Source organism: Syngnathus floridae, chromosome 14, assembly GCF_059516105.1.
Source record: "Syngnathus floridae isolate MCC-2025c chromosome 14, RoL_Sflo_1.0, whole genome shotgun sequence".
NCBI classification, from domain to species: Eukaryota; Metazoa; Chordata; class Actinopteri; order Syngnathiformes; family Syngnathidae; genus Syngnathus; species Syngnathus floridae.
In genome coordinates this window covers 8,771,364-8,796,229 of record NC_142426.1, presented here as the reverse complement: position 1 = coordinate 8,796,229, position 24,866 = coordinate 8,771,364, and the positions used below count along the sequence as shown (strand labels likewise).

The 24,866-nt window shown below is 45.2% G+C and overlaps 1 protein-coding gene and 1 long non-coding RNA gene across 6 annotated transcripts; both read left to right on the top strand.

The window, feature by feature from the left end:
- Positions 1–6,421: 6,421 nt before the first annotated feature.
- On the top strand, positions 6,422–11,992 carry gata6 (GATA binding protein 6). The gene is made up of 7 exons (XM_088397127.1): positions 6,422–6,612; positions 7,128–8,089; positions 9,511–9,683; positions 10,666–10,791; positions 10,878–10,965; positions 11,311–11,408; positions 11,482–11,992. The coding sequence occupies exons 2-7, from the start codon at positions 7,195–7,197 to the stop codon at positions 11,629–11,631; spliced, it is 1,530 nt and encodes a 509-aa protein (XP_088253253.1). The 5' UTR covers positions 6,422–6,612; positions 7,128–7,194; the 3' UTR covers positions 11,632–11,992.
- A 1,097-nt stretch (positions 11,993–13,089) lies between these two features.
- LOC148387561 (uncharacterized) lies at positions 13,090–24,700 on the top strand. 5 transcript variants are annotated; one of them, XR_015862770.1, is made up of 9 exons: positions 13,090–13,528; positions 15,071–15,132; positions 15,211–15,225; positions 15,986–16,110; positions 16,766–16,874; positions 19,613–19,732; positions 20,862–20,906; positions 20,970–21,117; positions 21,317–22,185. It is a non-coding gene; the product is annotated as an uncharacterized LOC148387561 (long non-coding RNA). The 5 variants fall into 5 exon arrangements; XR_015862769.1 differs by lacking the exon at positions 15,211–15,225; XR_015862772.1 differs by lacking the exons at positions 15,211–15,225; positions 15,986–16,110 and having other exon boundaries at positions 13,092–13,528; positions 21,317–21,456; positions 21,665–22,185.
- Positions 24,701–24,866: the final 166 nt, after the last annotated feature.

Genomic DNA, 24,866 nt, shown 5'->3' with positions numbered 1-24,866 from the left:
ATATTTGTATTTAAATTAGGATATTTACCTGGCTTATATTTTTGAACCATGCATTTGTAATCAGTGGTGTAAATTAGTCAATAATCAATAAAACATTTCGTTTTTAGTCAGTTAAGACATGATACCTAATGATATGCAGTATGTGAATTGCATAACAGTCAGGTTGGTCTTTTATTTTAGCCCAAATGTATTTTTAGCCTTCAGATAAGCTTTGAAATGATTTAATTTAAAAAAATATATACATATACTTGTATGTTGGTCCTCTTTTCTGGATCGTTGTACCTGTTTACACATTCGGGTTTTGCTTGCACCTGAGCGAGCCGGCCTATCAGTATGACTCTAATGTGTCAACAAATCGGCAGTGGATAGTCGCTTGTTTAATGTAAGCACCTTATCAATTTTTACAAGATGACTGGCCTGGAGTGTTTCCCTTCTGTGGCGGCCGGCCGGCTGGCCGGCTACCGCACATCGCATCGCATGGCATCCTACTCCAACAGGGGATTTATCAAGCTGGCATCCGCTTCAGCAGATAGCATAGTGACAACACTTATCTCCTCATATTCTCTTATCAAAAAACTATTCAAGTGCAGAAAGACATATTAGCACACTTTTTTTTTTGCCCTCCCTGCCCAAGTGCTCTCGTCCCTCAGTCTGCTCAGATTTATTTGCACTGCGCACACACAAAGTCATGCGCATGTCTGGAAATGTCCTGGTGTCATTCATCAAGTGCCACTGGACTTTCATACTTCCTGCAAAACGCGAAAAAACAGGCAGAAAGCACAACTTCACCGAAAAGGTCGTCATTAAGGTCGTTCTGACCTCTCGGTGCAGGATGGGTTGCCTCCCACTCCCCTGCAGGTCTCAGGTGGAACTGCGCCAAACAAACCAATGCTCTATTGTTCACTTGGAATTTTATTTCGTAAAGAGTAGCACATATTTTTCCACATTCAGCTCTGCTGGCATGCCGACTGAGGTCGGGTCATGTGACCGCAGCGTGCCCGATGAGTTCTGTGAGTGTTTGCTGTGCGGGGAAAAAAAAGGGGGGTGGGTATAGGGGGCGGCGTGCAGGTGCTCGTAGGGGGTGGGGGGGATGGCGTCTCGGGGCCACGTTAACCATTAACCATCATATAACGCTGTTACTCATTACCGCCTGCTGCTCTTGAGACTCCCTGTGACCTTAGTCCCAGGTAGGAATACCGCCAGGTGTGTGTGTCTTGCACGCCCATAATGAGCCGAGTTGGAACGCAGCCTTCTATAGATCATAACTCCCTCCCTCCTCCTCTTCTCCCATGCAGGCTTTTCAACATCCTTCATGTTGACCTTCATCCTCCAGGCTGTAAAATGCTGAAGATGCTTGCCACACACGCACTTGTATTTGCTTACAGTCCAGCCAGGCTCAAAGGTGAGGAGACACATGTTTGTTATTCACTGGAGGGTCAAAACTCTTTTAGTATCAAGTGGAACCCCAGAAGCAAAGTGTAGGATAGGCACTAGGCCCTTCATAAAAATCCATATATAATTGACGCTCATTTTGAATTTTTTTTTTTTCACACCCAGACAATTCAGTAATAAATTCAAATAAACCACCAATTTGCATTTTCCACAAAAATTAGGAATCGCCCGCAAGATAATCAGCTTCTCGCCATGATTTGTCGTCACCGCTATTATCGCTTGCGTGGATAGCAGCAGAAAAGCGAGGCTGCCATTCTACATTGACGCACACGAGGTTGTGCTTGAGCAGATCTCTAAACATGGAGCCCGCTTTATCTACCAAAACAAAAGGATGAGGATCAGCATGTTCCACTTTTCAAGAGTTGGAGAAAAGAATTAAGTTGTTATATTATGGGGGGGGTAATAATAAATACGAATAAATAAAGTACTGTATTTCTGAATGCGTAGCTTTGATTAGTGATGTCCTAATTGCAAGGGGGAAAAGTTATTCATTATCCAGAATAAAGTCAAAATGTTCCAATTTTATTGGTAATATGACATAAAATATGACATCTTTCCCGTTTCCCGACTACATCGAACGCAGCATCCTGGTATTATTTCCACTTATGCAACTTTTTCGTTCTTGTCAAACAATCAGTGTGGACGTGACTTTGGCTTTCTGGAGGAAAGTGGACAAAAATGGCATCTTTTGTACTAGTGACAAAAAAAAGGCTCTAAAAGTTTAATGTTGTGCTACGTGCTGCTGCTGGTGCTGATATATCTGCTCCCATTTGTGTGTGTTACATAGCCACACAAAGTCAACACACACACACACACGACAGGCTGCTACTGGGGCATTTTGGAGTCCGAGTCAGCATGGCGTCAAGTGAGCAGAGCTGCTTATTTTGAAGTCTAACAAAGGCCACGCAAAGCATTGTGTGTAGTGTGTGTTGCCAGACCTTCATTCCCTCGTTCAGAGTGCAAATCTTATCATCACTCGCGTCTTATTTGTTCCCCCGCTAGCATTTGAACACCTGAAAAAAAAAAATTGACGTAAGGGCCCTCAAGGCTAACATTAACCAAAGCCAACCTTTCTTTAATATTTGGAGGGGGGTGAAAGCATATTTCAGGTGGGAGGCAGTGCCCTTGCAGGGCCCCCCCATAGCTCCGCCAGTGATGTGAATACATTTTAATACGAAAAGAAAACCTTGAAGTTGTAATATTTCCAGACAAATATTGAAACATCCGACGTATTATAAGCCCTTGTGTTGCATGCAGTCGTCAGGCTGTCCCTAATAAAATGAGCTTTATCCTCATGTCGTATAACACTAGCCCAATTATTTCATGATTGCACATCCTCCTCTCACCTCCCATGCCGACCTTGGCAACTCCACAAGGTCAACCAGCTGCACACGCACACACACACACACACACACTCACTGTCACCCCTGCCAAAGCGCATATAAGTGTTGTGCTATCAGTGATGTGTGTGTGTACGTGCGTGTGCATATGTGCGTCGGTGTAGTCCAAGGCTGCTTTTTGTCAGTGTGTCGCTCCACCATCTGCAGCCCACTGACGGGAAAGTCACACAGCGTCGGTGGCGGCGACCTTCTATTCTCAGACAAAACACACCACACACTCACCGTGCAGGATGGAGACTCTGGGATGGAAAAAATAACTTTCACACACACACTTGTGAGTGTAAGCTTGTGTTTTGCTTTTTTTCTGCACTTTAAAGCGAACAACTTGATAATTGTGATATTATTACTGTCATTTTTTAAAATTATTTCTGCTGTGCTGTTTGTGGCGGAGGTGATGTGTTGAATTGTCCGTGTCCATCTTATCTTCTTCTAATGGCTTTTTTGGAAGCCTCAGCTTCAAATGGGTGATGGATGGACCCTCTTATCTGGCTGCCGCTTCTTCCCAGGCGGTGTGGTTTTTTTTTTTTTTTTTCAGCCCAAATGTGTGTGAGCCTACTTTTTGGAAGTATTTCAGTGGTACAATTGAGGAAGTCATTGATTACTTCCAGGAGTCTTTCGGTGGCGTCAGACAAACACTTGGTCCTGCTATGCAACCGTACGCAACATTCAATCTTCATGAGATGCCTCCAAGGAGTTTGTTTGGACCTCCTTTAGCGCCGCTGATACGACGATGATGCCGACTCATCATTAGAACAACATTAGAGCTTAGCGTTAAGCGAAAGGGTCGAAACGGGTTGGTGTCAGGCTGGTATGACATCATGGCAACGTGCGATAAACAACAGAAGTATATTAACGGCGGGAAGGTGAGCCGACGCCAGTGAGTGAGGCTGCCAACGACATGCCAAAGGTTGCGTTTACACCTGTTCTTTAATCATCTACCAGAGTGGGAACGCCGGCCGAAGGCCTCCCACAATCCTCTGCTGCGTGAAGGCCGAGAGGGCTCGGTGCCGCACCTACGTGAACATGTCGGCTTTTAAATGCTGCTGCTCCCATAAAAAAAAAAAAAAAAAAAGAACAAAAGATTCCCTTGGCCATGAAGAGGGGACACAAACAGGAAATGGAAGACGCAGGTGAACAATTGTAACTGTCAACTGTTACGTTTGAGTTCAAATCTATCGTAGTTTTCCAAATATAAACCACAATTTTAAAAAATTTATTTGTATTTACAATACACAAAATTGTTTAAAAAATGAGAAAAATAAAACAACAAATACTGAGAGTAACAATGATAATGGGATATATGTATATTATATATATATTATACATATAATCATTTTATTTCATATTTTAACATTTTTACATCATATTTATATATATATACTTTTCAACAATTTAACGATAAATGTTATTTGTTTTCAATAAATACTTTCAATAGAGTATTCAAAATTTTACAGCTAACCAAACATTGCTCTATTTTCATCATAACATTTTTGGTAATTACAACATTATGCATTGAACTAATAAATGCAAGGCAGACACTGTGACTATAAACACAATTATGAACATTTAATATACAGGATTATTGTCTCATGCTCCCTCCCCCTAAAAAATAAAAATAGGACGCTAAAACAGCTCCACTCGTCAGGAAGACTAGTAAATGTGTGCGAGTTTAAAACTCGTTAATCCTCCTAATGTGGAGATTGGGAATAGACAATCTCACATTGAAGAGGAGACAAAACACCCGCCATCGTCCATAACAATAAGATAACGGTCCGATAATCAGAACATAACAATCGTCATCATAATCATCCGGAATTTTACACGCACAGAGGAGATAATGATGATCGTGTCAGTGCACTTGAAGTGCATGGTTACTGGAGGAAAAAGAAGATACATTTAAAAAGAGAAATACTCTATAAATAAATACACAAATCTGATCAAGCAACAACACATCTTTTCACATCAAATTCAAAACTACTGTCATTATTTATTTGTCATTTGAAATGATTCATTTTGAAACATTTTGTTTTTCAGGTGTCTTCTTCATACCGTGGAGGCGGGTACAGGTATGTGTGCGCGCGCGCGCGTGAGAATATGATCTGATTGATTTCGGTGACGTTGCGTGGAGTCAAGGGCGCCGTGTGGTCGCCCAACGTGTCACACGGCAGCTTGAAAAAAAAAACACCAGCACCTCATTCATCAAGTGTGCTGCTGGTTTTAACACGCGCGCGCGCACGCACGCAGATGTATAAATAAAGCTCGGTTTTGTGTTGGGTCAGTGTGTGTGTGTGTGTGGGGGGGGGGGGGGTCTTGTAGATACCTAATATTACGGATGCCATCACTTGTAAAAATGGTAATACAATTACAAGTGAAGAATCAACACACGCACTCACTCACTCAGCTTAATGAGTGTCTTGATTCAGTTTGACACTTTTGTGCGTGTGTATCGTTTGATCATCTCAATGTTGATTGGTACTTGCGCGCATGTGTGAAGAAGCCCCTCGCTCCCTTGCTCCCTCACTCGTTAAATAAACGAATTAAGATGGGTGACGGCAATGGGTTTATTGATCAGCTTGAATGCAATCAACAAAGAGCAGCACCTTCACCACCGGAAAAGTTGTCATTTTATAAGAAACGTTCAAATAAATGTGACCGATGTGGTTATTGATACCTTTTGTTGCATACAGTTGAGTGATAAGCATACAGAGGAAAAGCGTGACTTGTCTGCATATTCCACGAATGATTCGATTCCGTTTGTTTGCGAGCAATAAACGCATTGATTAGGAACAGGCCTCTCTGCTTTAAGAAATCGAGCCGTCGTGATTACGTCACATAAGCAGTATTTTGTGTCTTTTTTTATTTGAAGTTCCGTTCTGATTAGGTGCAAGATGTGAATTGAGAATAATTATAATAAAAAATATGCAGTATATTCAAACGTGGTGGAGCTTAGTTTTCGACCATTTTAAAATGCGCCTGTATATAATTGTGTTGTAGTCAATGTAAAATAATAAACAACATATGTAAAATAAGCGTTAATAAAAATACACATTATAAAAGAAAACATCAGTATTACTATAAATCAAGCATAACATGACATAAAATGTTCTTAAAATGAATAAGAACTACAAAAAAGAAAATACATATTTTCGAAAAGCACATTCGTGTTAAAATATTTAAATGAAATAAGAAATTAAAAATAGAATAACAGAAAACAATTAAAAGTCCAACGTTTCTTCTTTTTTTTATGACCCCAATCAGCTTTGGGTGTTTTGAAGGCTTCATCAAAAGTCTCTATTATTAATATTTATATTATTAGGACTAGTAGTATTGCAGTAGTAGCATTACAGCGTATATACGTATCTTTTATTCTGATGATAAAAACAAATCGTACAGAAATAACTTGATTTTTTTTTGTTAACGTGCGTGTATGTGTTTGTAACACAGTCCATCAATGTTCATGATTAACTTGAACCGAATTTCCATTTTCAGAGCAATAAAGTGAGTACAAAAGTGTGAATTCAGTGACGGAAGCGTGATTGGATAACAACGAGGACGCAATCACGCCCCTTCCAGACCACGCCCAGTGTGGCGTCAGGCCACGCCCCCTGCCGAACCAGGTCCTGGCTCGCTGCTGACGGTACGCTGCATTTGTGCTGCCCACTAACCAGGCAAGTAAGCAGCGCGACCCTCGTTCCTCACCGAGAAACTCTGCGCGTGAGTGTGCGTGTGCGCGTGACACCTATGGCACACCACTGAGCAGGTATGTGGACCCCCGCCGACCCTTAAAAAAGATCGTCCTTCTCTTATCTGCTCCTTATCAAACTTTTATCTCACTTTTTGGTGGGCGTTTGAGTGCGGATGATACAGTGTATTTATTTCATGACGTGCACGTGCAGCTTGAGTCATCGTCTTGTTCTGCGTGAGATATAATGACAGCCGATTTACTGTCAAAGTGCGTTTCTACGTGAGCTAGCAAAACGAAATTAATGCGAGTTACCGTGCTGACGTAAAACGTAGGTCAACGTAGAAATGGAGAAATATTGGTGCGGGTTTGGTTGGAGAATTTCTGTCTATTTTGCTGCTTGTTTTTATTTTTGGCGGTGTTAACTTCCCAGTGAGTGACGCTAAACTGATGCATTTCTACAATTTGGAAGAACATGTAGAGCGTGTGGATGAGCCGCATGTTGAACAGTTTGATGCGCAAAATGAACGCAACGCGGCGTCTCCATGAGCTCTCAAATTAACCGTCATCTGTGTGCCGCCGCACTTTCGCAGGGGCAACGATTCCCTGGCTACTTTTCCTCCTTTTGACCCCCCAAGGGTGTATGGGAAGTGCTCCTGGATGGACCTGGGCGAAACCGGCTGGTCCATGGTTAAGCGAGAAGCATCCAGCAGCCCAGGGTCACCGGCCGAACCGAGCTACCTGCAGCCCGGTGACAGCCGGCGGAGCGGCGGCGCCCACACCCCGGACGAGCTGAGGACTCCCCCGGGCGCGGGCGACCTCGACGCGCTGCAGGGCGCCAGAACACTCCACCCGTACGCCCACTTCGGACACCACCACGGCAACCCGCTGCAGAGCTCCGGCGGCGGCGAGGACGTTCCCCTCTTTACGGATCTAGATCAGGGCGGCAAGCTGGTTCTGTCCGGCGGGGCGCATAAGGCCGCCGCCGCGGCGGGCCTGCTGGTGGATCCGTCGGACATGTATCAAAGCTTGGCCATCGCCGCGGCCCAAAGCCAGAGCGGATATGAGTCCTCCTCGGGGGCTTACATGCACTCCAACCCCAACTCCCCCGTGTACGTGCCCAGCTCGCGGGTGAGCTCCATGATCCCAAGCCTGTCGTACCTGCAAGCCGGCGGCTCGGCGCAGCCGGGCCACGCGGTCTCCGGTCACTCTGTGTGGTCGCAGCCGGCACCGGAGAGCCCGTCCTACGGCGCAGGGAGCCCGCACGCGCACGCCACGTCGGGACGCTTCCACTACCCGCCCAGCCCGCCCATGAACAACGGCGGCGGCACGAGCAGGGACATCGGCTACGGGAACTCGCTGAACGTGGCCAACCGGGCCGATCAGTACGGGCTCTCGCGGCCGCTCGGCGCGGCCTACCCAGCGGCTTACTCGCCCTACGTGGCCCCGCAGCTGTCTCAACTGGCGTCGCCGTGGACGAGCGGGCCCTTTGACAACGGCATGCTGCACACCTTGCAGAGCAGGGCCGCGCCCTTGATTCGGGGATCCAACGGAGGTAAGCATGCTTGGCAAGCATCAAGGAGGACGCGTCAAATACAACTTGCATTCATAGACACTGGCCCGATTTAAAGTAACATCACAAAAATATTTATTCTCCGCATAAACCGTATATGCTATATCTGGTTTACTTCCTTCAGTAATTGTGATATTTCGTGTGCGTAAAAACGCGACAAAGCATGACGAGCAAAATCATTCATTTGGTAGTTTTGTTAAAGTTGTCTTAAAAATCTAGATCTTAGTAGGTGACTAATTTATCATTTTTTTTAGCACCAAAATACACTTGACACCGTTTCAGATGCACCAGGCCTAAACACGACGAATAATGAATTATTTCCCGTTAGTCTCGGTTAAGGTTGGCATGAAAGTGTCCCTTTTAAGCCAAAAATTAAATATAAAAATCTCTTTCCTTATACACTCTAAAAATCACAAGCACTCGTTGTTCACCATTAATTTAGCATTTGTGTTATGAGTGACCTACGTATAAAATGTACAGTTCAAGCACAAAAAAAAAAAATTACATGCACTAATTTGTCATTTTGTGTGCGTAAAAATACATTTACTTCTTTGAACCAACTGAACAAGATGACCCGAAAATGTCCATTTTATGAAATGATTTATTGTCATATGATAGGACAGCTTTAACATTCATTTTGTGCTTAAAACACTTTTGTGATAAAAACAATTCTAAAATATAATGAAAAATCTTTAAGAAAAGCCTTGTCTGTTGATTTTTTTTTCTCTAAAATATACAATGGAGTTCAACCAAATCATGATATTGCTCAAAAGGCTAAAATTAATTGTGCAATTTCATACAAATGTAGCCAATCCAAACTTTATTTATAAAGTGCTTTTCATCCAAAGATTGTAACTTGGTGATTTACAGTTTTTGTGTGCGTAAAAACAAACATCCATTAATGTGCCAAAATTAAATACAAACAATCTTCACCAAAATTGAAGACGTTACTGTTAATTCTTAACTAGGAATAACGACAACAAAAAAATTTAAATATTTATGTACATATATTAAAAACAAAAATCTATATCACAGGATAAGATGGGACACTATGTTTGGTGCGTAACACGTGAATCTTAAATAGCATCAATAATCCTCTCCCATCACCAAAATGAAGTGTATTCTGTGTAAATGAAACAATAGTTAAGGTTACATGCAAAATGCGTTTGACTGGCTGTACCAATAATAAATCATAATTCTTTAAATGACAAAATATACGAAGACATGACATTTTTGTTGAAAGAGAATTTGATTCAATTTTATAGCGTTACATGAGTCTATTTCAGCCATTTGGCGTGTCTTAGGCTTTCATTTAAATATCACCAGAGCATGTTAATAACAACGAAAACGACAGCACTTTTTGTGTGTGTACTGACGCACGTGTGTGTTTGTGTGGGCTGCAGTGTCGGATCTCCTGGACGACATGTCTGAGAGCAGGGAGTGCGTCAACTGCGGCTCCATCTCCACGCCGCTGTGGAGGCGCGACGGCACCGGACACTTCCTATGCAACGCCTGCGGCCTCTACAGCAAGATGAACGGCCTGAGCAGGCCACTCATCAAGCCGCAGAAGCGCACGGTAAGCTCTCTTCTATTGCTTGTAAACACACGCACAAACCCCAAGCAGATATTTTTACCTTGCAGGGCGAGTCGAGTCGACTCGTGCGTACTCCGCTTTGATTGAGTAGAACTCCTGTTCCTAATATTTTGACCCTCCGCTTGAGACTGCCAACTAAAAGAATACATTGATAAATGTATACTTGACGGTTGTCATTCGTGTACTGTACCTATTGAAATGGCCCGTTCGTGAAGACGTCTTTGAAATATTTGTAAAACAATAACAAACGTATTTTGATTCAGTGACTCAATTGTTAGTGAAACGTAGTGGAGCCATTACGTGGGACTTTTACGCAGCAACGCGTGTGTGTCATCGAATAATATTGGGCAAGTGTACCTAATAAAAAGGCCTTGCATCCTTGGAGATGAATGTGTAGCTCCTGTAGCCAATATGTTTAAAGAAACACACTTTTTTTTTTAAATCAAGTTTGTATTCTTAAAATAAGTCAAACTAAAATGATTTAAAAAAGAACATTTATCTATTAATTCATTTGAGAATGGATTTTTTTTAAATTTCCAGTTTTTCCACATTTGTTATTGTCAAGAAACCGGTGTGTGTGTGTGTGTGAGACTGGTTTGAAATAAGTTCCCACGCACGCACGAACGCACACACACAGCGAAGTAAAATAATTTTAAACGAAGAAAAAAATGACAGAAACTGAATTCAATAAGTGAAATCAAAACGACTAATTGAATTAGTCTAATTTTACCGTTCTTGGTGCCATTACGCACAAGTTTTACGCAGCGAGAAAAATCACATTTTGATTCAATAAGAACATTCATTATTGCCAGGAAACGATTGTGTGTGTCAGACGTGTGATTAAATTAAGAGGGTGGGGGGTCGTGCACTTTAGGAGCACGTGACAAGCAGGAGATCAATCAGTGTTGAAAAGCCCCCATGTGGATGAATTAATCAACCCCCCCCCTCCCTCCCGTGGTTTCAGTCGACGTCCCGCAGGATCGGCCTGTCGTGCGCCAACTGTCAGACGAGCACCACGACGCTGTGGCGCAGGAACGCCGAAGGGGAGCCCGTGTGCAACGCCTGTGGTCTCTACACTAAATTACACGGGGTCAGTACACTTCGCGACCCCTCCCCACTCGTCATCATCATTATTATTCTCCTCATTTTTCCTCAACTCTGCGGGTTTGTGTACAGGTACCTCGGCCACTGGCCATGAAGAAAGAAGGCATCCAGACTCGAAAAAGAAAACCCAAAACACTGAATAAAACCAAAGGGGGCTCAGGTGAGATTTATACATTTTTAATATCAGGTCCACCTTAGCAAAATAACAAATCAATACACCTAACATAATAACACCCCGTTGCACTTAATAATATAAAAAGTCAATAGTGTGACCTTTCCCCATATTATAATTGTATTATTTCCTTGTTGCTCATCAAATAATTTTTTTTCACCTCAAATCATCTTACTTTATTGACAAAATATGATGACTAGGTTTGGCTCATCCTTGTAAAACTGAGCGTTAAATAAGGTCCAAATGTTTTTGTGTGCCTAATGAAGTGGCCAGGGATGAACGGGATCAGCCATCAAGTAAAGAAACGGTCTAATATTGTTCTCATGTTTGTAGGAAGTAGCAACTCTGTCGCCATGACACCCACGTCCACATCTTCATCCAACTCTGAAGACTGCTCCAAAACCAGCTCTCCTTCCACGCAAGTGTCCGGGGTATGCCTTTCAATGGTTTCGTTTCTGCTTGGAGTTGACTCCTCCTCATAAATCACATTCGGTGCTGTCGCAGGTCAGCTCGTCCGTGCTGCCCGTCTCGGGGGAGGGCTCCGTGCTCAAGTACCCCGGCCCGGAAGGTCTGTACGGTGCCGTGGGCCTGGCGCAGACCTCTGACGTGGGCTCGGTGAGGGGGGAGCCCTGGTGCCCCATGGCTCTGGCTTGAGAGCGGGCTGGCCGAGCCCCTCCTGTGGAAGTACTCGGGCGACGTTTGAGCCACCTGACAAAGACGGACCACTGGCAGAAGATTCCCTCCCGGCAACGGCTGGATTTGGGAGTCCGTAGCGACGGTTTTGGCACGCCGTCGGATGCTTTTACGGACCTACCTACGAGAAGAGCGTGACACCCCCTCAGAGTACGGAGCGGATTTCCTCTTCCAGCATTTGGATACTCAAAGACCTGTTTTGTTTTTTCTTTTTCACAACTGGAATCACCACGCCTCAAGAATCAAACAAAAAGAAAAGAATATTTATAAATCTCCCGTTGTTGAGAAGATGATTGTAATAAAGTTCTGGAAGTAGAATAGACGCTCAGACCTTTCCTATGTCTTCTTTGTCCACCTGAGAGCTAGCTCTTAACTGTCGTTGGTTCCGACAGGGTACGGCTGACAGAATAAGTCCAAGTGAGCCAACATTTGTCTTAAAAACTGTTTTCCCAAGAGTAAAATTAGGATATCACTGCAGTTTTAAAAGTCCCCAAGCATCACAGAGGCTTTCGTAGTCAGCATAAATCCATTTTATCTCTCCAAAAGGAGACTAAAACAAGACATCATTAAAAAATATATACAATTAATTTGGTTCTGCCGTGTCCTTTAAATGTGAGCGCCAGCAAATGAAATTCCAATGTCAATTTTGACAACGTACGCTGAGAGCGAGCGAGCGAGCGGCTTCGCCGGGTTGAAAGTCCTCGAAAAGTAAACACGGATGGTCGGCCATGAGGGCGGGCGGGCGGGCGGCAGAAAGGCCCGTTGCTCGCTTGGCTTCCCCGAACGCTGATCTTTCGTTGATTTTCAAAGGAGAACCCCTCCCTCCCTCCTCCCCCCGCCTCCCGGAAGAGATGCCATCTCTGACTCAGCCCTTTTGGGTTTCCTCAACAGACATGGAAGGGGGGAAAAAAAAAAGTCAACTCTTCATAACTCCCTCACGGCACAGCCACTTGAGCTCAATAACATTGCAAGCTTTCATCAGCTGCACTCACCTCAACTAACCTTTCACATTGTCAAAACCTTTATCGTGACGTTTTACAGTTGGTGAAGTTTGCAAGATTGTTTTTCTCTTTGTTTCCTTGCCCGTTCTCATTTGGCCGCCATTTTATTCATAACACCATATACACTGCGCTTCCGGAGAACTCATCATGTCGCTGTAAAATCTCTTCATTCACTAATTTACAGATTGGCCGTCGTGTGTACTTCCTGCAAGTGATTCCCCACACTAAATGTGTTTGATCAACCCATTACAGTGAAATGACATTGTATGGCAATTGTGTTCCGGTCCGCTGCACTTAACTACCATTGCTGTACTAATTTGTCACTTGGATGTGCTAATCTGAGGCTGATGTTCCAATTGACTCCACCAAACTGCTTGCCAAAATAACTTTATTAAATTGCTAATTAATTCTTGATGGTCCATCAACTCCTGCACTTTGCATTCACTTGGCCTGGCTGTGCTTTTGAAAATCACTAACGGGACAATGGCGTCTTTCCCGACGGCAGGCAGGCAGGCGTCTTAATCGCAGGAAGTTTGATCCTACCAAGTTCAAAATAACAACCCCCCCCCCAGCTAATGCAATGAGGAAAACCTTTGAGCCCTATCACCGCCGCCGCCGTGTTTGCCGTGACGCACTGTAACGTGATGACATCATCACTGCTTTGGAACAATGGGAGTGTTTTCAAGGAAAAGGTTGAGAGTGAATGAGTGGAGAAGCGTGGAAGTCTGCGTAGGAGTGTGCACACTCGGCCGGCGAGCATTTATTTAGCAGGGCGCCACGCTGGGTGTGACACGGCTGAAAGTTGAGGGCAACGATAAGAAGATCGAGATGTTGCCCCTCCTTTGGCCGCAACTAATGTACGTATATGCAAGAAAATGAAAAGCTATCCAGCACGGTATTTCTCATGAAGTAAAAAGAGGCCGGTGACGCAGGACGTCTTGCGCTTGGCGGCGAGCTCGGGTTCCCGTGCATTAAGTTCATTCAAAAGGCCTCGGAGAGACGGGCGGACGGACGACCGACCGGCCGGCGCTCACCTCGTTCTGAACTCCAAACATTCCGAACGGGCTTCTTGGACGGTGACGGCGGGGAATACTTGCATTAGTCACATGATTTAACGGCGCCGTTTCAGAGGCGGAACGTCTTCAAATGGCTCCGTATTGTGTCTTTTTTTTTTTCATGGGTTCACTGTGACCTGCAGACATATGACGTCATTCTATTTGCTGCTTCTGGCAAGCCTGGAATTATGTTTGCAATAATGATGGTGTCCCATTACTTTTGTCCATCCAGTCAGTCCCAAAAGTACGCTGCAGTGTTATTTTTGCACACAAGCTGAACTCAGTGACTGAAGCGAAGGAGAGCGGACGGCGCTTCCTCGCTTTCGCCCCTGACCGAGCAGACCCTTTTGGCCGAGCCGAGCGATTCATTATGGACTTGACTTTAAAACTTCCTGTTTTTCCCCCTCTTTAATTAAGCCAATCTGCAGCGCTGCACTAAAGAGAGGAAATACCTCCAAATAGTCCCCAATTTGCGGCCGTCTCAACGATCCCGCCACGCAGATTACATCGGCCGCGTTAATGTAGCAACGTTTGATCACCGAGGGAAATTACGTCTGTCATTTCTTCCTGCCTCGATGCCAATAATGTGGGAATGGTGCAGCAGCAGCCACCCCTTGCCCCCTCACCCCTGCCGGCTGGCCGGCCCTCGCCCGGCTGGGCACGTCACAACTACGTGCCTTCGCTCAGTCCCATCTGACATCTATCTCTGCCTCATGTGTTTATTATTATTACACTCTTGTAGTCTCTTTATAGAGGAAAAAAAGGAAAAGAGTTGATTTATGGCTCCGCTGCTGGCCTTTCCTGTCCTCATTTCTGAAAACAAGATTCCGTGGAATTCCTGCAGCGCTATTAGCGCCGAGCACTTCTGAGGTCAAACTTTCACTTGCACTGTTCCAAACAGTGGAGAGAAAGAGCCTTCTTGTTGATGTTCATTCCCGCTATGCAAATGAAGTTCATCAAGGCCGGAATTGAGATTTAAACCCAAAATACATTTGCATTTTCGATGACGTCGAGATGGCATATGAACACTTGGTCGATAACTGATAAGGACATTTTTTATCCACATTTGTAAGCAGCCCAACTGAACATTTACTAATTATGTCACTTACAAAAAAACAAATCTGAATGATGATAGATGGAGTTTCAGTGGTTTCTTTGTCGCACTTTCTCCTCAAGATGTGAATGCACAACAGTGACCTTGAATGCTCTCTAAATTTACTCAAAGTGTTATTGTATGAAAATAAAGTCCCCGCTTGAGTCGCTGTTGGCTTACGCGCCGCGTGCCCTTTTCAACTTTGAACTGAAACTCACCTCCGAGCCTCACCCTCCACTGTTTTTCACCAGGAAACAGGAAGAGGGACGGGACGGCCCACGTCGACGTGGAGGTGCAAAATCTTTCCAAATAGGTGAGCGTCTTTATATGTCATTTAAAAAAAAAGTCATAATATGGGTCACAATTTCATTTGCTAGGCTTTTTTTCATAGGGTGACACATTCCAGGTAAGAAATCTTCTATTGTTCCGCATCTGTCAATCATTGATCAAGTATGCCACATATTTGATGATGTTTATGAAATTCCTGGGTTTACAGTGTTTGACTTTTCCACACAGCCCTTTATACTTTGTCTTTGTAGCTACCATATACTGTTAAAACTATCATTAGTCAGGTTTTGATTTTTTGTTTTTATGCATTAGCTATGTATGTTTGCATGTCCATGCTTTAATTTAATTGCATACTCAATTAGCATTTAAACATTATGGCAAAGAATCATAGTTGGTAAATTAAGCAGCCAATCAGGAAACAAAAACATTTTTATTTGTGAACAAAATAGTGCTTATGCTAGCCAAAATGGCGGCTAATTGTTCTCCTCTCTGGTGCTCTTTTTGCACAATTTCATTGGTTGTTGCACAGTTCTGTGAGCATATTTCACGCCTGCCATCCTTTGGTCTCCATATTCGACTCAAATGTTAAATTTTGCTGTATTTCGGCAAATCTGATTGTTTCCTGCTACGGACTGCTAGCATGAACTCATGTAGCATCTACTATACAAAGCAACGAACATGGAGAAACACTCCCAAATTGAAGTGGCAAGCATCTTTAAATGAGGACAGCCACAAATTTGTTGCTGTGGCACAATGACATCACCGTCGTCGTCGTCATCATCATCATCAAAGAGGAAACCCGAGCGGGCCTGCTATAGTGGCCCCTCAATAAACAGACTGGTTATCACATCACTAACATTTATTTAACCCCTCCGCAGAAGGTGTTCTGTCGGAGGCGAGGCGAAGGGAGGGAGTCGTACCCAAATCTATTTGGCTGACCCACTGACATCCTGCACATGCACACAAGAAAACAAGTTACCAATAAATGGCTCAAGACATTTAGGTGATGAACAATATTGTTGTTGTTTTAAGCTAAAGCTCACTTTGCATGCATTTGCGAAACACCACAAACAAACTCCCCCCTCTTCTACCATCCTTTTTTGTAAAAAGCAAAAGAAGGAGAAAGGATGAGCTTAAGAGGGACGCCGCTGATGCTCTCCTCAAGCCCAACCCCCCACCCACCCCACGAACGCCATTCCTTTCCCGTTTGCGCAGCTCTCTCCCACACATCTCTCTCCGCATCCCCGAGCCAGGCCCCCGTCCGTGTGTATGTGCATGCGTGTTTTCTTTCTTCATGACTTTAAGGAAAGAAAACGGAGCAGCGACCAAAATAAATACACCGCTCTCTCTCTCTCGGATCAGACAATGTGTCACAGTCCGTGCGATAGCTCCTCGGAGGAAGGGGAAAAAGACATGTTGTTATTTTAGCCAGAAGGAGGAGGAGGATGGAGCGCTTTCGGGCCCTGCCGAGCGTTCGTCTGTCGCCCCCGTCGGCCGAGCGTCCGTCTGTCACCCCCGTCAACGTCGCCGCGCACACTCGCCATGGCCTCGTGTGCCTTACTTTGAAAATATTTCAAGCTATGATAGGCGACTACTCACTGGAAACACCTGATGTCATCATCCACTTAAGATAAATAAACGTCTCCTTCTCCCACCAGGACAGAAATACAGAAAGGCAGTGTCATCATCTCAGTTCACCAGCACTACTGTCGAGGCCATTGGAACGCTGTTGCTAACCAAAAGAGCAGCGCCTATGGGAAAACAACGGTAATTATCTCAGCTATCTCATTACACTGCTTCGGAAGAGAGAAAAATCCAAACTTGGGTGTTTATCTTCCAGATAAGTGCACAATGTTGCAATCATTTTGTTTGAGATGTGACTATTTGACTATTTTGCTAGTATTTGGTGGGAAAATTTATTAGCAGTCCTTATAGCTGTCTTTTTTTTTTATGAAGTGTGCACTTTAGGCGACACTCATTAAATGGCCAATTGAACGCTCTGTCAAGCAGAACCTTCCTTTGACCCTGAAATGCACGCACACACACACACACATTGGCACAGTCTAGCACAATCCCTTAGTCGGACATCAATAGTTTGTTTATAATTAGCCCTGGCACCTCTTGACTACTTAGAGAGAGTGATTGTTTTTGAAAATGGCCCCTGGGGTCCTGTTGACTGATTGCTTCGGTGGAGGAGGCGCTTTTGGGAGGGGGGGGGGGGGGGGGTATAGCCAGGCTCCGCTGTAGAAAGCGAGTTGCAGTCGGCATTCCAGTCAAGCCGCTGTGGACCCTCGCCTGACAGCCCCGCCGATAATGTCCTAGTCAGATAGAGAGAGGCATCTGAGCCCTGCTCTCCATCACTCAATTAGTCTCCATACACAGCAGTTCACCCCCCCCCCCACTCCCCCTACCCCAAAAAAAAAGAGCCCACAAATCATACAACAGCGCAGTTTATGAGAAGAAAACGTCTGCTTTGTATCCACCCGGTATGCTCATTAGTGGAAATATGATGCTCGAATATATCCAAGAAATAAATATATATTGTCACGGAGAGCGTCCGGCGTCATGACATGCGTACTTCTTCAAATTCAGTCAACAGGCAACATGTTACCATTTAAGATGAAGTGGCTTTTCTGGATGCAAATTTGACAAGCTTAATAGTCTGCCACTTTCTGTATTCAAATATTATGAAAAGAATAATAAATAGTGTTCTATGCAATATGACCACTTCAAATTAAAAAAAATCATTCACAGCTATTATTATTCCAAATATTTTGCGTAATTTTCCCGCGAAAAAACTTTTTCAAGTGAAACGCATTTAAATGTTTACAAAAGGTCAAATGAAGTTCACCTGTGGTTCCTTTTAGATTCAGGTACAAATTTCACCCAAAAACATATCTAGATTTTTTTTTTTTTTAGTCCAAATATCACCTGAGTGACATTTTGATTAGAAAAGCGGCACTGGTATCGGGTCAAACATTTCCCGCCATTCAATGGGCCCGTCAACCTGAGAAAGACCCCTGACCGACGGCTGACCCGTCACCTGCAGACGGCGCGCTGCTCTTTGATGGCGTGTTTGCTCTTTGGTACAGTAGAGGTTAGTCACACACACCTTGAGAGAGCGACGCGTTGGCGCACACAATGGCCACGGCCATTTGTGTGAGCAATGAGCGGGGGGGTGGGATTAAGACATGAAAGCGGGTAAACAACAATCTTTTACCTGCGACGCATAGGGGCCAGCGGATGTCCACGTCCAGGCAACGTTACACCTGATTGATTCTCTGCTTTCCACCTTTCAATTGGAATTTTGTTTGATTCAAAACAGAGAATCATGATGAAAGTGGGAGTTGGCAGTTCGCACGCGCTAGCACATTTTCAGAGATCTTTCTTGCAAAAGTTGATCGGTAAAAATGTAAGACTGAACAAGAGTAAAATATGTTTGTTGTGTGTCTAGCTCAAAGTGAAACCTGCGATATCCCGAGGAACCTTTTAATACCTCGGTAGGCTTTTGGGGGAATTCTGCATCTTCTGACTCTGGGAAGCAACCCAATTATTTCCAATTATTTATTGACTCTTCAAACTTTGTTAAAAAAGCAGACTTTGCGCTGAAAGATATTCTTTTTTTCTTTCCTTCTTCATCCCCGGAGCAGAGGGACCATAGAGTTAAGATGTAACTCGTAATAAGACTCTCTCTCGGGGAATATGCTTGTTTCTGTTGCTAATCGGAATTGAAGTCGTATGATGAATTGCAGAGGACAAAAAAAAAATTCAACTCTTTCATCAGGTCCTGATTCCAATTTTTACTCAAAGGCTTTCAACTTCCAAAATGAGTGTTAACACATACAGTACAAATACGAATGGCTCATATCGATGTACAGAATTTGAATGTGCATTTTGATATCATTTGTGTGGATTGGATTTATATTGATACCAAAATAGATGGACTTTTCAACCAATTCCCACTTGAGCACGTCCCTATAAAAAGCCTCCGCTCGCACTCCCTCGGTGACACGGCGTCACATAACACTTAACCCAAATTGAAAATCTCCACCCTTGAGTGTCAGCGTGACAGCGAGGCCTGAGGGATGACTCACAAACGCACAATTTCAATCATGCTGGGACAATATTTGGACTGGATCTCAGACGCTTGCCCAGGAAATTCACTCAAAGCCGGCTCGGGAGGGTGACTCAGGTGAGGAGAATTATTCAAATGGAATATAGCATCAGAGCTAAAACACTGAATCTACAAATTGCTGCTACCACATGTCAAATGTCATCCAGCAGGTCAATGCTAGCTTTGTTAGCCTCTGTCGATGCTCATAAATTCTGGAACAATTTTAGGGATTGTTCAGATGCTGTTATTTCAGATACTTCTTAATGAGTTGAATCCGGGTCAAAATGACTCAACACAGTTGAAATGAGATTCCATGGAAGCGTTTCACAATGTCAAGCAGCAGTAAATAGCTGTTACAGTAAGTGAACTTTCTATCGTACGCTTTTCCGAGGCAACTGCTGATGATGAGTCTTCACGCCTCCCTCCCACTGGATGACAAAACGGCTTTAGCTTCACGAGGAGCTACGCGGCTCGGCCTCGGTTGCGTCGAGCGGAGGAGGCGCCCTGTCAGGTGAGAGATGAATTCTGGACGCTTTTATGATTCAGGGGCGAAAGGATAGCTGCTCCCTCTGCAAAAAAAAAAAAAAAAAGTGTGATCACAGGGTCAGGAGCGCTTTTACTCATTACAATGGAGACGTGCTGATGATGTCATGGATGTATTGTGAAGCTTTTTTTCAACATTGCTATTTGCACTCTGATTGGACCTCGTGTCCATTCACTGATGATTTTGCATCCTGGGAGGGGGAAAAAACGTCTCACTAGACAACAACAACATTAGTAAGCGCGCTGTGTCTGTATTTCCACGTTTCCAGCCTCCGTGTTTCCTGTCACGCCAAAGAAAAGTGCCGACATTGCATGTTTTTAGAAGCGACCCAGCGTCTCTCTCACGCACTTGTATCCATTATCTTTCTGTGGGACTGGGGGGAGGGGGGGGGTTATCTTGGGGACCCATTGTGTGTATGTGAAGTAGGTGTGTGGGGAGGGAGGGGTGGGGGCCACCTCTACTGTGCATACAGGAGGTGTTGCAGCAGGGAAAGTCTTGGCTCCAGGACGGGGGGGGGCAGCGGTGGAGGTGCTTGGAGTTCTGTCCTCCCCTGTGGCCCCTGCTGGGCTTTGGGGAAGCCACGCACGGAGACAGTAGGCCGGGGAGGGGGGGGGTGTCGGAGAGGAGGCACCGGGCTTGGGTTCTTGCCCTCTCCCTGACAGGATCTGGTCAATGTCCTGCCGTGGAGGGTCGCGGCCCAGCTTACACATACAAACTTATCTCCAGTGCATCTGCCGGGCCGCCTGCGCAGTCAGGCTGGCTCCACAGCGGGCCACGGGCGCTTTCCTGTCGGGTGGGAGTGGGGGGGGGGGGCTTTCGAGGGTGCAGGAGAGGAGGATGGTGGAAGGATAGAGAGGAGGTGGGGGGGGTGATGTTCAACTGCCAAGTCGCTGAGCTGTGTGGAAAACACGAGCCGCCTCCAGGGTAACGGGACCACTTCTGAAGTTCTACAAACAAAAATAGCTCCAACGTCGACCCCGCCGACGCGCCGTGTTTTGAATCCAGGCATCGTTTATTCCGAGGGGGGTTGGGGGGGGTGACATTCAATAATTATGTATTTATCACTGTCTCGCTCTCTCTCGGCCGCTCTTTCTAGGATGGAGGCGACCTCTCGGTGACCAAGCGCGTCAAAGTCCCTTTGGTGAGTCATTTTCATCAGTTCAACAGCGCCGGTTTCCAATTCTCATGACCTCATGCGTTGCAGAATGCTTGCAATCCAGCGCTGGTGTTTTCTCTTCACTCCCTCCTTTCCCAAGCCTTTCTCGGCAGCCGTTCCAGGGCGACCGTTGCTCGTCATGTTTCAATTAAGCCTCATCAAAATGACGGCGGGATGGCTTTGTTTTGATCTACAGGTGAGGCGGAGGAGGGAGCGCATCACTCCAATTGTGATGTGATGTCACTCAGTCAAACAATGCCCGTAGAGTTTATGAAGAATTTATGATGGAAATAACAGACATTCCGGCATTTTCCAACTTGCTCTAAAGTGTTTAAATCTTCAAAGTTGACCCTGAACTGACTCCCTTCTATGATGTGTGCTTCTTTTCATTTTAGATGTAAAAAGCCAGCGTTAGTGCCCCAACGCTAATCCTCATCTCCGGTCCCGCCCCAACGTCAAGTTTGGCGGCACACCTGACGCTGACACGTGACTCCCCTCACCTGCTCCTCATTGGCTGCAGGACCTTTAACACAAGGTTGCCCGCCCGCCATGGCTCTTTACAAGGCCTGCCTTTGGCCAGAGAAAACCTTCTCGGTGCTCGGGAGCAAACATTTTTGTTTTCGCTTTTTCTGGAGGGACTGAGAGGAGAAGAAGGGAGGAGAGACGACCTCCTAATGTACATTCTGTTCTGCTTTGGCTGCGATTCCCAAGGTTGTTTGTCTGTGTGTGTGTGCGTGTGTTAGGTGGTGCCAGGCACTAGCGTCTCCTCTGGCTCGCTCCGTGTTGACCCGACCCTGGACTCTCTCCTCCCTCCCACGAGTTGGGCGAGGCTTGGCAGAGCTGCACGTATCCATCCGCACACACTGATTGCCGGTATGTGTGTGCATGTACACGCATACACAAATAGTGTGTGTGTGTGCGCGTGTGTGTGTACACATGGAGAGAGAGAGAATATTAGGTACACAATCCATTGAAATCTTACAAAGAACCCCGCCAAAATAATTTTTTATATGATTATCTTGAGATGTGTTCTGTGCATCTAGGTAGCAAAAAGTATCAATTGGCTCATGAAAAAAAAAAAAATGAGGATCAGGATTATTTTCTACCAATGCAGTTCGTATGATTAAAAATATGCATTAGAGACTAAATTCTGATTGTGGAAAGCAAAAGCTAGTCGCCTTAACCTAACCCCTGAAAAACTAGTCAAGCAAATTGGGAAATTCACAAGGGGGCAATGTGCAAAAATAAAACATGTTCATCACAATTGCACCACGCTCAATTAAGGGCACCAGCGAGTCCCGCTTCCTCGCTCGCTCGCTTCCCATCAGCTAACACTCACACACTAAGTGAGACAAATATTCCCACGTGCAATCAACGCGCCAGGCATGCCAAGGTACATTCCAGGGATCGAGTGTGTTACCCTGATTTAAGGCTGTCTTGTCCAAGGCTGGGCTCTCTCTCTCTCTTTCTCTCTCTCTCTCTCTCTCTCTCTCTCTCTCTCTCTCTCTCTCTCTCTCCCTCTCTCTCGCTCTGTTTTTGTGTGTGTGAACGAGCCCACGTCATCCCGCTTGCTCGCTCGCAGCAACGCCTGATCCCGATCCTATCTTAGCTCGTCTAGTCTCACCCACTCACTTCCAAATGAATATAAATGATTGTTTTCATTGTACGACTGCAAAGACTGTAAAAGGAAGCGAGAGCGACGGCGTCATCTCGCAAGATAAACAAAAGGCAAGGGCACGTTTTTAGGAAACCACAATTAAGAGTCAAATGAGACGCTTATGGTTACATGTGAACAGTCGTCATCGTGATCATGAAACAAGCCCGCATTCCTGTGCTTAAAAACATTACAAGGTGACAAATGAGGAAAGAGGGCAGAGGGCAAAGCCGCGGGAACAAATCACGCAGATGTGACGCCGAGTCCAGCGCCAGCGAGCGAGCCAGCACTTTGCCTTGGCCGAGGAAACGGGAAGAATCAAAGTCGGCAGATGATGCAGATGGAAAGCATCTGCCTGCCGGGGGACACCAAAAGTGATCGTAGATAGATTGGTGCGCACTGGAGTTGACACAGTCCCTCAGCATAAATGACCCCGGCTGACCCCGCCAGTTAGCCTTTGTTTAGCAGACGCCCGGCCCCCTTTAATCTTGTCCAGAGATAAATCCTTTGATGGACCTAGTCCCACTCACTTGAAAGTACGGGCCGGGCCATCTCCATAGATCAACGTAATACTGCACGTTTGAAGACAGAGGTGGAGGGAGTAGGAGGTAGGGGGGGGGCACACGGGTGGGCTCTCAGGAACAGGGTCATCCATCTAAAGTGGACCCACCTGCCCTCTTGACCGCAAAGAGGCAACACTCTGGCAGCAGGATGACCTTGTCTGTCTGTGTCCGGGCACAGATGACACATTTCTTACTCCAAAAACTCCTTTTAAGCTGAACCATCCCCTTCTTTACAAAGTGACATCGCCAACTAGAGGCTTGGCATGCAAATTACAGCCAATGTCTCATCACACACAAGGCCCATTGGAATTTCCAGGGAGGCGGAACGGCAGCCACAGCGGCTGGCTCACTTTGCAGTATCATTTCCTCATCATTTTCTCACGCTCATTTGTCAGTGCACTAATTGTGATGATCCTTGCCACCGACCGTATAAGCATCATCCTTAAAACCGTGGCGGACTTCAGGGAGCTCTTTAGATTCCTCTGATAAGAACCCCTCCCACCACCATCTACCGGTACCCCCGTCTCCCCCCACTCCATTAAAGAGACGGTTCTTATCTAAAGCTTTCATCGGAGCAAGGCCGCTGCTAATGCTGATAGATTTGATCCTGCAGTAGGGATCATATGCCAAAGGGACAAATTAGAACCTTGCCAATGCACAATGAAGATGATTTGTGTGTGCAAGTCCTGCCGAGACAAGTGAGAGCATCACCCTAAAATAGGAGGACGGGCACTTTAATTGCTGTACCCTGCCATGGCTCAAAATACTGCTGTGTGTTTATTCCTCTTGTTTCCTTGAAGAATGCAAAATTTGGGATGCAGCTTTTAAATGAGGTCTCACCTTTACAGATGTAGGTACCAAATGACGTGGGGCCCACTTTCATCACACTTTATCTCTGTCATTAATCATTACAAGAGTGTTATGTTCCTTCCTTTTATTCAATCGCAAGACAAGTAAGTTGAGTGCCCAGAAAGGTGTTTAACAAAAGAAAAATTAACTAACAAACGTCTTAACATTGACCCCCAAATGGCCCATTAGGGAAGAGTGAGTTATGCACATTGGCTCTTTTATGTGGTTTAATCCCATTGCAAGTGCCAGACTTGTAGTATAATGTGCAGCAAGCCTCACAATGAGCTCCTGGCGTAGGAAGCCCGGCACAAACACAGGAAGTGGAGCATTTCTCAGCTCACGTCAACTTTTTGACATGCGCCCCTTCTCAGCTGAGTGGTAGGGCACCACTACTGCACGCACGCAGTAGCTGAAATCTTGTTTGGCAGTGGAAAAGCATTCATGGGAGCAAGTGACGGTAACATTGTTCAAAAGTAGCTCAACTTATTTGTTTCCGTATGTGCAAACCACACAAGTTGGCAGTGCTGCAGGGAATTGCCGTAACCTTGTGCAACAGCAGCATCTAGCGGTCAAAGTTGTTATTTTCAGGATTAAAAAAAAAATAGCCAACTCTGCAAAGTAGTATTTTGTGCGCCCATTTGATGTATTTCATAGTAAAAATGATCATTTTCTGTCTGAATATTGTGACAACAAAAAAATCCCCAATAAATAAATCATAAAAAACACACAAGCGATTGACGTTTGCTGTCTTATTCCAGCAGAGGGCGTCCTTAAACTTTTTTTGCAGAGCCGCCATAAAAACACAGTCTCTTTCCGGCCACTAGGGGGCAATATTTCACAGCACAACTTTATTCTCCTACGCTCACCGCCCATGGGCTG

Excerpts from the sequence above, each read along its gene's own strand:
- gata6 (XM_088397127.1), top strand. The coding sequence starts at position 7,195 with ATGGACCTGGGCGAAACCGGCTGGTCCATGGTTAAGCGAGAAGCATCC. Across the intron at positions 10,966-11,310 it reads TAAAACCAAAGGGGGCTCAG|GAAGTAGCAACTCTGTCGCC; the intron begins GTGAGATTTATA and ends TCATGTTTGTAG. Across the intron at positions 11,409-11,481 it reads CTTCCACGCAAGTGTCCGGG|GTCAGCTCGTCCGTGCTGCC; the intron begins GTATGCCTTTCA and ends GTGCTGTCGCAG.